This window comes from Salmo salar, chromosome ssa17, assembly GCF_905237065.1.
Source record: "Salmo salar chromosome ssa17, Ssal_v3.1, whole genome shotgun sequence".
Lineage (NCBI taxonomy): Eukaryota > Metazoa > Chordata > Actinopteri > Salmoniformes > Salmonidae > Salmo > Salmo salar.
In genome coordinates, this window is record NC_059458.1 from 85563148 (window position 1) to 85575647 (window position 12500).

A 12500-nucleotide genomic window follows, 5' to 3' on the forward strand; every position below is an offset into this window, starting at 1 on the left:
ATTTCCTCTCTATCCTCTCTAGCTGATGAGATTTCCTCTCTCTCCTCTCTAGCTGATGTCATTTCTCTCTCTCCTCTCTAGCTGATGTCATTTCTCTCTCTCCTCTCTAGCTGATGTCATTTCTCTCTCTCCTCTCTAGCTGATGTCATTTCCTCTCTCTCCTCTCTAGCTGATGTCATTTCTCTCTCTCCTCTCTAGCTGATGTCATTTCTCTCTCTCCTCTCTAGCTGATGTAATTTCTCTCTCTCCTCTCTAGCTGATGTCATTTCCTCTCTCTCCTCTCTAGCTGTTGTAATTTCTCTCTCTCCTCTCTAGCTGATGTCATTTCCTCTCTCTCCTCTCTAGCTGATGTCATTTCCTCTCTCTCCTCTCTAGCTGATGTCATTTCTCTCTCTCCTCTCTAGCTGATGTCATTTCCTCTCTCTCCTCTCTAGCTGATGTCATTTCCTCTCTATCCTCTCTAGCTGATGTCATTTCTCTCTCTCCTCTCTAGCTGTTGTCATTTCTCTCTCTCCTCTCTAGCTGATGTCATTTCTCTCTCTCCTCTCTAGCTGATGTCATTTCTCTCTCTCCTCTCTAGCTGATGTCATTTCTCTCTCTCCTCTCTAGCTGATGTCATTTCCTCTCTATCCTCTCTAGCTGATGTCATTTCTCTCTCTCCTCTCTAGCTGTTGTCATTTCTCTCTCTCCTCTCTAGCTGATGTCATTTCTCTCTCTCCTCTCTAGCTGATGTCATTTCTCTCTCTCCTCTCTAGCTGATGTCATTTCTCTCTCTCCTCTCTAGCTGATGTCATTTCTCTCTCTCCTCTCTAGCTGATGTCATTTCTCTCTCTCCTCTCTAGCTGATGTCATTTCTCTCTCTATCCTCTCTAGCTGTTGTAATTTCTCTCTCTATTCTCTCTAGCTGATGTCATTTCCTCTCTATCCTCTCTAGCTGATGTCATTTCCTCTCTATCCTCTCTAGCTGATGAGATTTCCTCTCTCTCCTCTCTAGCTGATGTCATTTCTCTCTCTCCTCTCTAGCTGATGTCATTTCTCTCTCTCCTCTCTAGCTGATGTCATTTCTCTCTCTCCTCTCTAGCTGATGTCATTTCTCTCTCTCCTCTCTAGCTGATGTCATTTCTCTCTCTCCTCTCTAGCTGATGTCATTTCTCTCTCTCCTCTCTAGCTGATGTCATTTCCTCTCTCTCCTCTCTAGCTGTTGTAATTTCTCTCTCTCCTCTCTAGCTGATGTCATTTCCTCTCTCTCCTCTCTAGCTGATGTCATTTCCTCTCTCTCCTCTCTAGCTGATGTCATTTCTCTCTCTCCTCTCTAGCTGATGTCATTTCCTCTCTCTCCTCTCTAGCTGATGTCATTTCCTCTCTATCCTCTCTAGGTGATGTCATTTCTCTCTCTCCTCTCTAGCTGTTGTCATTTCTCTCTCTCCTCTCTAGCTGATGTCATTTCTCTCTCTCCTCTCTAGCTGATGTCATTTCTCTCTCTCCTCTCTAGCTGATGTCATTTCTCTCTCTCCTCTCTAGCTGATGTCATTTCTCTCTCTCCTCTCTAGCTGATGTCATTTCTCTCTCTCTTCTCTAGCTCATGTCCTGTCCGTTACAGACCTCTGTCGGTCTGTGTGTCAGTCAGTAGACAGTCATGGCAGTCACAGCCCTGGTCCTGCTCGTTCTCTCCTCCTCACTGTCACACACTGGTGAGTAGCTCTCAACAGACTGCTTCTGTCTTCTATACATGTCTTAGAATGAACTACATTAGACATCATATGAGAAGGACTACTGTTTTTACTAAGTCCAAGTTGCTCTGTTCCACCTCATGTGTGACTGGAACATTGTGATCGAGTTTAATCCATGTTGCTCTGTTCCTCCTCATGTGTGACTGGAACATTGTGATAGAGTTTAATCCATGTTGCTCTGTTCCACCTCATGTGTGACTGGAACATTGTGATAGAGTTTAATCCAAGTTGCTCTGTTCCACCTCATGTGTGACTGGAACATTGTGATAGAGTTTAATCCATGTTGCTCTGTTCCTCCTCATGTGTGACTGGAACATTGTGATACAGTTTAATCCATGTTGCTCTGTTCCACCTCATGTGTGACTGGAACATTGTGATACAGTTTAATCCAAGTTGCTCTGTTCCACCTCATGTGTGACTGGAACATTGTGATAGAGTTTAATCCATGTTGCTCTGTTCCTCCTCATGTGTGACTGGAACATTGTGATAGAGTTTAATCCATGTTGCTCTGTTCCACCTCATGTGTGACTGGAACATTGTGATACAGTTTAATCCAAGTTGCTCTGTTCCACCTCATGTGTGACTGGAACATTGTGATACAGTTTAATCCATGTTGCTCTGTTCCTCCTCATGTGTGACTGGAACATTGTGATAGAGTTTAATCCATGTTGCTCTGTTCCTCCTCATGTGTGACTGGAACATTGTGATAGAGTTTAATCCATGTTGCTCTGTTCCACCTCATGTGTGACTGGAACATTGTGATAGAGTTTAATCCAAGTTGCTCTGTTCCTCCTCATGTGTGACTGGAACATTGTGATAGAGTTTAATCCATGTTGCTCTGTTCCTCCTCATGTGTGACTGGAACATTGTGATAGAGTTTAATCCAAGTTGCTCTGTTCCACCTCATGTGTGACTGGAACATTGTGATACAGTTTAATCCAAGTTGCTCTGTTCCACCTCATGTGTGACTGGAACATTGTGATACAGTTTAATCCAAGTTGCTCTGTTCCACCTCATGTGTGACTGGAACATTGTGATACAGTTTAATCCATGTTGCTCTGTTCCTCCTCATGTGTGACTGGAACATTGTGATAGAGTTTAATCCATATTGCTCTGTTCCACCTCATGTGTGACTGGAACATTGTGATACAGTTTAATCCATGTTGCTCTGTTCCTCCTCATGTGTGACTGGAACATTGTGATAGAGTTTAATCCATGTTGCTCTGTTCCACCTCATGTGTGACTGGAACATTGTGATACAGTTTAATCCAAGTTGCTCTGTTCCACCTCATGTGTGACTGGAACATTGTGATACAGTTTAATCCAAGTTGCTCTGTTCCACCTCATGTGTGACTGGAACATTGTGATACAGTTTAATCCATGTTGCTCTGTTCCTCCTCATGTGTGACTGGAACATTGTGATAGAGTTTAATCCATGTTGCTCTGTTCCACCTCATGTGTGACTGGAACATTGTGATACAGTTTAATCCAAGTTGCTCTGTTCCACCTCATGTGTGACTGGAACATTGTGATAGAGTTTAATCCATGTTGCTCTGTTTAAGTTTAAGCCATGTTCTAGCCATGAGAAACTAAACAAAGTGTCCTTTATTTCTCCCGTCATTTTGCAGTGGCAGTCTTGTTTGGTGAGCCCAGGATCTTTGGAGGTAAGTGGAGTCTGGTTTTGATTGTCATGACCATTTACTCTGTAAAAGCTTGTAATGCACTGACGTACAGCATTAACTCCTAAACGCTGAATCGCAGTAAAATGGGTCTGGTTTCATGTGTGTTTATCGACCATTCACAGTCATTAAAGTTATATTGACATAATGTTGCTGTAATGTTGTTGTAACATCACTGTGATGTTGTGTCCTGTCAGATGATGCTACGGGCTACGGTCCAATATTTGAAGAGGAGCCTCTGGATATCGTCTACACAAAGGAGTCACCTGACAGACATATCTCCATGAACTGTAGAGCACGGGCCAACCCTGCACCCACATACAGGTAACCCCACACACACACACACACACACACACACACGCGTGCACACGCACACACACACGCACACACACACACACACACACACACACACACCCAAATCAACCCGTACAATACATTAAGGTAACACACATTACGTCACATATCATTGGAAAACCAAAGTTAACAGGAATTTAAGAACATTTTAAAGATCTACTGCCATGTAGTCACAGACATTCACAAGGCGTTTTGAATGACTTTGATTGGTTCTAGAGTCGTACAACTTTCAGAGGACATGGAGAGGAATGACTCATTCCAATTTATACAAAAACATCAATTTCTGGGTAAAAAGGGAGATCCATATTTCCCCCCAGATGGAGGCGTGATAACTGGGAGATCAAGCTGATGGAGCTGCCTAATGAACACTACAGTCTGGTGGGAGGGAACCTCATCATAAACAACCCTGAAGAGAAGAAACATGCAGGGACCTACGTCTGTGTTGCCAAGAACATTTACGGCACCGTCATCAGCAAGGAGGCCAAGGTCAAGTTTGGATGTGAGTATTGTCGCGAGCCATGACCAAATTTCATGTTGAGAGAGACTAGTACTGGATGTGAGTTAAACTGGTTGACTCTGGTCAACAGGTTCTATTTCTCTCTCACAGTAGATGTGCTTATTCACATCCCCATGGTTTCTGAAACTGAATTGACTAACAAACACAGGAAGTATTATGTCGTGTGTGTAGTCCCTAAGTCATTGTTTCTGTCTGTGGTATACAGCTGTGTTGTCTGTGGACACCTGGAATCATAACTATATGCTAGAGTTAAACTGACCATTGCATTATCTTTCTCTGTCTCCAGACCTGGAGGAGTTCCCAGATGAAGAGAGGGACCCTGTGACCGTGAAGGAGGGCCAGGGGGCCGTGCTGCTCTGTGCTCCTCCCAAGCGATGGCCAAGTTAGTGCCTCAGACTTACTAGAATACACATGATGGCCAAGTTAGTACCTCAGACTTACTAGAGTACACATGATGGCCAAGTTAGTACCTCAGACTTACTAGAGTACACATGATGGCCAAGTTAGTACCTCAGACTTACTAGAGTACACATGATGGCCAAGTTAGTACCTCAGACTTACTAGAGTACACATGATGGCCAAGTTAGTACCTCAGACTTACTAGAATACACATGATGGCCAAGTTAGTGCCTCAGACTTACTAGAATACACATGATGGCCAAGTTAGTACCTCAGACTTACTAGAGTACACATGATGGCCAAGTTAGTACCTCAGACTTACTAGAGTACACATGATGGCCAAGTTAGTACCTCAGACTTACTAGAGTACACATGATGGCCAAGTTAGTACCTCAGACTTACTAGAATACACATGATGGCCAAGTTAGTACCTCAGACTTACTAGAATACACATGATGGCCAAGTTAGTGCCTCAGACTTACTAGAATACACATGATGGCCAAGTTAGTACCTCATACTTACTAGAATACACATGATGGCCAAGTTAGTACCTCAGACTTACTAGAATACACATGATGGCCAAGTTAGTGCCTCAGACTTACTAGAATACACATGATGGCCAAGTTAGTGCCTCAGACTTACTAGAATACACATGATGGCCAAGTTAGTGCCTCAGACTTACTAGAATACACATGATGGCCAAGTTAGTACCTCAGACTTACTAGAATACACATGATGGCCAAGTTAGTACCTCAGACTTACTAGAATACACATGATGGCCAAGTTAGTACCTCAGACTTACTAGAGTACACATGATGGCCAAGTTAGTACCTCAGACTTACTAGAATACACATGATGGCCAAGTTAGTACCTCAGACTTACTAGAATACACATGATGGCCAAGTTAGTGCCTCAGACTTACTAGAATACACATGATGGCCAAGTTAGTGCCTCAGACTTACTAGAATACACATGATGGCCAAGTTAGTGCCTCAGACTTACTAGAATACACATGATGGCCAAGTTAGTACCTCAGACTTACTAGAATACACATGATGGCCAAGTTAGTACCTCAGACTTACTAGAATACACATGGCCAAGTTAGTACCTCAGACTTACTAGAGTACACATGATGGCCAAGTTAGTACCTCAGACTTACTAGAATACACATGATGGCCAAGTTAGTACCTCAGACTTACTAGAATACAGATGATCACTCAAACTAACAGTCATACTTGTCTTTTCCTACTAGCCCTGACTCTGCTGATTGCTACTTTATTGAAGAAAAATGTACTTACTATGACTGTGATTTTATGGTTGACCCACCTAGCTATCTTAAAGGCCCAGTGCATTCAAAAACATGATTTTGCTGTGTTTTATACATGTTTCCACGCTATGAGGTTGGAATAATACTGTGAAATGTTCTGCCAATAACAGCAAATTTTCAGTTTTCATCTCCCCGCTCAGACCACTCCCAGACAGTCCTAGAAAAAGTATTGCTTGAGAAATTGCTTTTTGCTAAAAAATATTTTAATTGAAAACAATCACAGTAAGGTACTTAATTGTTATCCAGAAATGATTTGATAGTGAGATAAAAATGGCTACATTGGACCTTTAAGATCAATGCACTATCTTCAAGTGGCTCTGGATAATAGCATCTGTTAAAGGACTCAAATTTAAAGGTAAACATTCGGACTTGTAATCTATTCAGTGCTGAATCATAGAACTTCATGAAGAAAGAGCTGTTCAGAACACCGTTGTTCACAGTACCTCAGAGTTACACAGTACACAAAAATAAACCAATTGATTGGTTGATTGATTGACATCTGAGTTTGATATTCATCCCAGCAACTGTAGGAAAATCTTGTCAGACCTTTGAAAGAAATCCAATACTGTATGGTTGTGAATGACGTGTTTGAAGAAAGAGCTGTTCAGAACACCGTTGTTCACAGTACCTCAGAATTACACAATACACAAACTAAACCCCCATAGAGACTCAGAGGTGATTCCGGTGAAACCGACCACCACATTCTTACTATTTGTGTTTTTTGTTCTTCCCATGTTTCCCAGCTGAGGTGACGTTCCGTTGGATATACAACGAGTTTCCGGTCTTCCTCCACCCGGATAAGCGTCACTTCGTCTCTCAGAGCACCGGGAATCTGTACATCTCTAAGGTGGAGGCGTCAGACGCAGGGAACTACTCCTGCTATGTGTTCAACCCACAGATTGGCAAGGGAGTCTACTCCAAGTTTATCACTCTTATATCTACAGAAGAGAGTGAGTAGCCTATAGCTGTGATACCTATATAGTACACTAGTTTATAGCTGTGTTACCTATATAGTGCCTTATAGCTGTGTTACCTATATAGTACACTAGTTTATAGCTGTGTTACCTATAGTATATAGTACTAGTTTATAGCTGTGTTACCTACAGTATATAGTACACTAGTTTATAGCTGTGTTACCTACAGTATATATGCTAGTTTATAGCTGTGTTACCTATACAGTGTACTAGTTTATAGCTGTGTTACCTATATTGTACACTAGTTTATAGCTGTGTTACCTACAGTATATAGTACACTCGTTTATAGCTGTGTTACCTATATAATGCACTACTTTTGACCATTGTCTTTGCTTTGTCTTCAGCTCCGGGTAGATGTTACGCCTAGGCTCAGATCTAGGATCAGTGTAAACCCTCCCCAAAATCTAAGATGTTTCTTTAGATGGAAAGACAAAACTGACCTTAGATCAGTGTCTAGGTAGAAGTGCATCCTAGCCACAGATCTGGGATCATGTTACACTGCGAAATCTATCCCAAGACATTAGGCTGGGAAAAAAACACAAAAACTGACCATAGATCAATGTCTTTTGGGCAACTCCATAGTGTTGACCTATGACCCTTTCATCCCCACAGCCCCAGAGAAGAGGTACAAGGCCGACCTCGTAGTGAAGTTCCCTGACACCACAGCTATGCTCAACTACAACGTCACACTGGAGTGCTTCGCTCTGGGAAAGTGAGTCAGAATATGGAAATGACAGATATTTAGCTACTGATCAAACAAACACCAAGACTTTGGGGACTTTTGTTCACTTGTCAAACTGTAACTAGAGAAGATGGCATCCATTTGCTTATACATATTTTGTGAAACAGTTATGTATGCCTTATAAAGGGCTTATGGAGGATTCATTAAGCCTTCATAAGACACAAGGCCTGCCATTTGGGACATAACCGTGCTTAGATAGTTCCTTCTTCTCTTGTTGTCTTTGCATCCAGTCCGGCCCCTCATATCGTCTGGAGGAAGATAGGTGCTACCGACCTGCCTGCTAGCGCTCAGGTCAGCATGTCTGGAGCGCTGCTCCACCTCTACAACGTCCAGTATGAAGACTCAGCAGGGTACGAGTGTGAGGCCATCAACCAGAAATGGCAGGACTGGCATCAGGCATGGCTCTATGTAGAGGGTAAGATACCAAACTCCATCTCTACAATAACAGATCTGATATACAGTACATAGCACTGGCTTATAGCACTTTACATTACAATGTTAGTACCACTAACACTAAGATATGATTTACTGTAAACCACAACATATACATGCTTTCATTGTAGTATGTATGTGTTTCAACATTTAAATGATGTTTTGATTGACAGCTGCTCCTGAGTGGGCTGTGACCATCAACAACACCCAGAAGGACATAGGGTCAGAACACACCATGTCCTGTGTCGCTAACGGGAAGCCTGTCCCATACATCCGATGGCTCAAGGATGGATACTCGGTAAAGATGCCTGTCCTCTCCCTGCTGGCTGTCATTCTTTAACCTCTCTGGGGTATGTGGGACGTGACCGTCCCACCTGCGGGACACACTATTCAACAGCCAGTGAAATAGCAGGGCACCAAATTCAAAACAACAAAAATCTCATAATTCTAATTTCTCAAACATACAACTATTATATCCCATTTTAAAGATACACTCCTCCTTAATCCAATCACATTGTCCGATTTCAAAAAGGCTTTACGGCGAAAGCATAGCATTAGATTATGTTAGCACATCACCTTGACAAGAAAAACCACACAGCCATTTTCCAAGCAAGGAGAGGTGTCATAAAAAACAGAAATACAGCTAAAATTAAGCACTAACCTTTGATGATCTTCATCAGATGGCACTCATTGTCACAGTTGTCGTCGGTGAAGGAGGACCAAAACGCAGCAGGTAAGTGCAGGCACATCTTGACGTTTATTTATTTTCAAAATGAATACCAAAATAACAAAACACTAGAACGAACGAACAACAACAACAACAACAACAACAACAACAACAACAACAACAACAACAAACAGTCTGGCAAAGCATAAGGCTCAACACAGAACAATCCAAAGACAATCTCCCACCATTAGACAAACAAACACACCCAACTAATATAGGACTTCCAATCAAAGGCAACACCACACAGCTGCCTTCAATTGGAAGTCCACCCCAATTAACCAAACATAGACATACAACTAACTAGATAACACATAGAAATACATAAACACAGACCATAAACCAAAAACCCGGAAATACTAAATCAAACACCCTATTTTCCAAAACACCACCCCGAACCACATAAAACAAATACCCTCTGCCACGTCCTGACCAAACTACAATACCAATTGACCTTATACTGGCCAGGACGTGACAGTACCCCCCCTTAAAGGTGCTAACCCCGGAAGCACCTTAACAAAAATAACCCCAAGCAACACCAAAAAAGAAAAATTCCCCCCTACTAAAGGGAGGGAAGGGAGGGTGGCTGCCGTCAACGACGGCACTGTGCTACACCCCCCCTCCCCAACCCACCTATCTCTGGAGGTGGCTCCGGCTCTGGCCGTTCCAGGCTGTCGGGGCAGTCTGGCGGCTCGGGACAGTCAGGGCAGTCTGGCGGCTCGGGACAGTCTGGGCAGTCTGGCGGCTCGGGACAGTCTGGGCAGTCTGGCGGCTCGGGACAGTCTGGGCAGTCTGGCGGCTCGGGGCAGTCTGGGCAGTCTGGCGGCTCGGGGCAGTCTGGGCAGTCTGGCGGTTCGGGGCAGTCTGGGCAGTCTGGCGGTTCGGGGCAGTCTGGGCAGTCTGGCGGTTCAGGGCAGTCTGGCGGTTCAGGGCAGTCTGGCGGTTCAGGGCAGTCTGGCGGTTCAGGGCAGTCTGGCCACTCCGGCAGTTCAGGGCAGTCTGGCCACTCCGGCAGTTCAGGGCAGTCTGGCCACTCCGGCAGTTCAGGGCAGTCTGGCCACTCCGGCAGTTCAGGGCAGTCTGGCCACTCCGGCAGTTCAGGGCAGTCTGGCCACTCCGGCAGTTCAGGGCAGTCTGGCCACTCCGGCAGTTCAGGGCAGTCTGGCCACTCCGGCAGTTCAGCGCAGTCTGGACACTCCGGCAGTTCAGCGCAGTCTGGCCACTCCGGCGACTGTTGACTGGCGGGCAGCTCTGACGACTGTTGACTGGCGGGCAGCTCTGACGACTGTTGACTGGCGGGCAGCTCTGATGACGACTGTTGACTGGCGGGCAGCTCTGATGACGACTGTTGACTGGCGGGCAGCTCTGATGACGACTGTTGACTGGCGGGCAGCTCTGATGACGACTGTTGACTGGCGAGGCTGGGTTTACGCACTTGAAGCCTGGTGCGTGGTGCTGGTACTGGGCTTACCAGATTTTGAACACGCACCTCCAGGCTAGTGCGGGGAGCGGGAACAGGACGAGTCGGACTGGGTTGACGCACTTCCGGGTTCGCACGAGAGACAGGAGCTGGAAACCCAGGGCTATGGAGGCGCACAGTCGGTCTTGATCTTACCTCCTGCACAACCCGTCTTGGCTGGATGGAACTAGTAGCCCTGTACGAGCGGGGTGCTGGTACAGGGCAGACTGGGCTGTGCAGGGGCCTGATGGTAGCCGTGCGTAGAGTGGGAGTTGGGTAGCCTGGTCCTCGGAGGCGTACCGGCGACCAGATGCGCTGCGCAGGCATCCTCCTACCAGGCTGGATGCCCGCTCTAGCACGGCACCTGCGAGGGGCTGGAACAACGCGTGCGTATGGGTGAGATGGGTGAGATGTTTCGCTGAGGAGCGCACTATGGCGCTCTCCACCCCATACGCTCCTCCATATAACCACGGGTAGCTGGCTTCCGGCTCTTCCTATGCCTAGCCAAACTACCCGTGTGCCCCCCCAAAAAAAATTCTTGGGGGTGCCTCTCGTGCTTCACCCTCAGCGCGTCCATGGCCTCGTACCTCCGCTTCTCTGCCTTGGCTGCCTCAATTTCCCACTGCGGGCGGCGATAATCCCCAGCCTGGTGCCAAGGTCCGGCCCCATCCAGCACTTCCTCCCAGGTCCACTTCTCCCGCCAGTCCAACTCGAAATTCCTCTGCTCCTTCCTCTGCTGCTTGGTCCTGGAATGGTGGGTGATTCTGTCACAGTTGTCGTCGGTGAAGGAGGACCAAAACGCAGCAGGTAAGTGCAGGCTCATCTTGACGTTTATTTATTTTCAAAATGAATACCAAAATAACAAAACACTAGAACGAACGAACAACAACAACAACAACAACAACAACAACAACAACAACAACAACAACAACAACAAACAGTCTGGCAAAGCATAAGGCTCAACACAGAACAATCCAAAGACAATCTCCCACCATTAGACAAACAAACACACCCAACTAATATAGGACTTCCAATCAAAGGCAACACCACACAGCTGCCTTCAATTGGAAGTCCACCCCAATTAACCAAACATAGACATACAACTAACTAGACAACACATAGAAATACATAAACACAGACCATAAACCAAAAACCCGGAAATACTAAATCAAACACCCTATTTTCCAAAACACCACCCCGAACCACATAAAACAAATACCCTCTGCCACGTCCTGACCAAACTACAATACCAATTGACCTTATACTGGCCAGGACGTGACACTCATAGGACTTCATGTTACACAATACATTTATGTTTTGCTCGATAAAGTTCATATTTATATCCAAAAACCCATTTTACATTGGCCCGTAATGTTCAGAAATGTTTTTCCTCCAAAAACTTCCGGTGAATGAGCACATCAATTTATAGAAATACTCATCATAAACGTTGATAAAATATTAAACTGTTATTCAAAGAATTATAGATAAATATCTCCTTAATGCAACCGCTGTGACAGATTTCATGAAAGCTTCACAGGGAAAGCACACTTTGCAATAATCTGAGGACAGCGCTCAGAAAACAACATCAGGCAATACAGATACCCGCCATTTTGGAGTCATCTAAAATCATAAATAGCATTATAAATATTCACTTACCTTTGATGATCTTCATCAGAATGCACTCCCAGGAATACCAGGTCTACAATAAATGTTGTTTTGTTCAATAAAGTCCATCATTTATGTCCAAATACTTCCTTTTTGTTAGAACGTTCAGTAAGCTACCTCAAATGTAGGAAGCGCGACGAAGATTTCACGATGAAAAGTAAAAAAAAGTTATATTTACATTTGTAGAAACATGTCAAACGATGTATAGCATCAATCTTTAGGGCCTTTTTAACATAAATCTTCCATAATATTCCAACCGGACGATTCCAATGTCTTCAAAAATGTAATGGAACACAGCTACCTCTCAAGTCAAGGCGCGCCACTGAACTCATGCCATTCTCTCAGTCATCTGACTCTTGTTCTCTCTCTGTTCACTCTAGAAGCCTGAAACAACGTTCTAAAGACTGTTGACATTAGGAAGTGCAAAATGAACCCTAAGTCACTACAACCCTCAGATTTCCAACTTCCTGGTTGGATTTTTCTCAGGTTTTTGCCTGC

General features: G+C 44.7%; 1 protein-coding gene across 1 annotated transcript in view; it reads left to right on the forward strand.

Annotated features, from left to right (window-relative positions):
* cntn1b (contactin 1b) overlaps nucleotides 1-12500 on the forward strand; it is a 38063-nt gene that overhangs the window by 12480 nt on the left and 13083 nt on the right. The window contains exons 2-10 of the mRNA XM_045700319.1: nucleotides 1580-1691; nucleotides 3359-3394; nucleotides 3607-3733; nucleotides 4081-4262; nucleotides 4567-4662; nucleotides 6750-6956; nucleotides 7593-7692; nucleotides 7953-8137; nucleotides 8328-8452. Of these exons, the coding sequence (XP_045556275.1) occupies nucleotides 1637-1691; nucleotides 3359-3394; nucleotides 3607-3733; nucleotides 4081-4262; nucleotides 4567-4662; nucleotides 6750-6956; nucleotides 7593-7692; nucleotides 7953-8137; nucleotides 8328-8452 (1113 nt within the window). The 5' untranslated portion in view covers nucleotides 1580-1636. The remainder of the gene's footprint in view (nucleotides 1-1579; nucleotides 1692-3358; nucleotides 3395-3606; nucleotides 3734-4080; nucleotides 4263-4566; nucleotides 4663-6749; nucleotides 6957-7592; nucleotides 7693-7952; nucleotides 8138-8327; nucleotides 8453-12500) is intronic.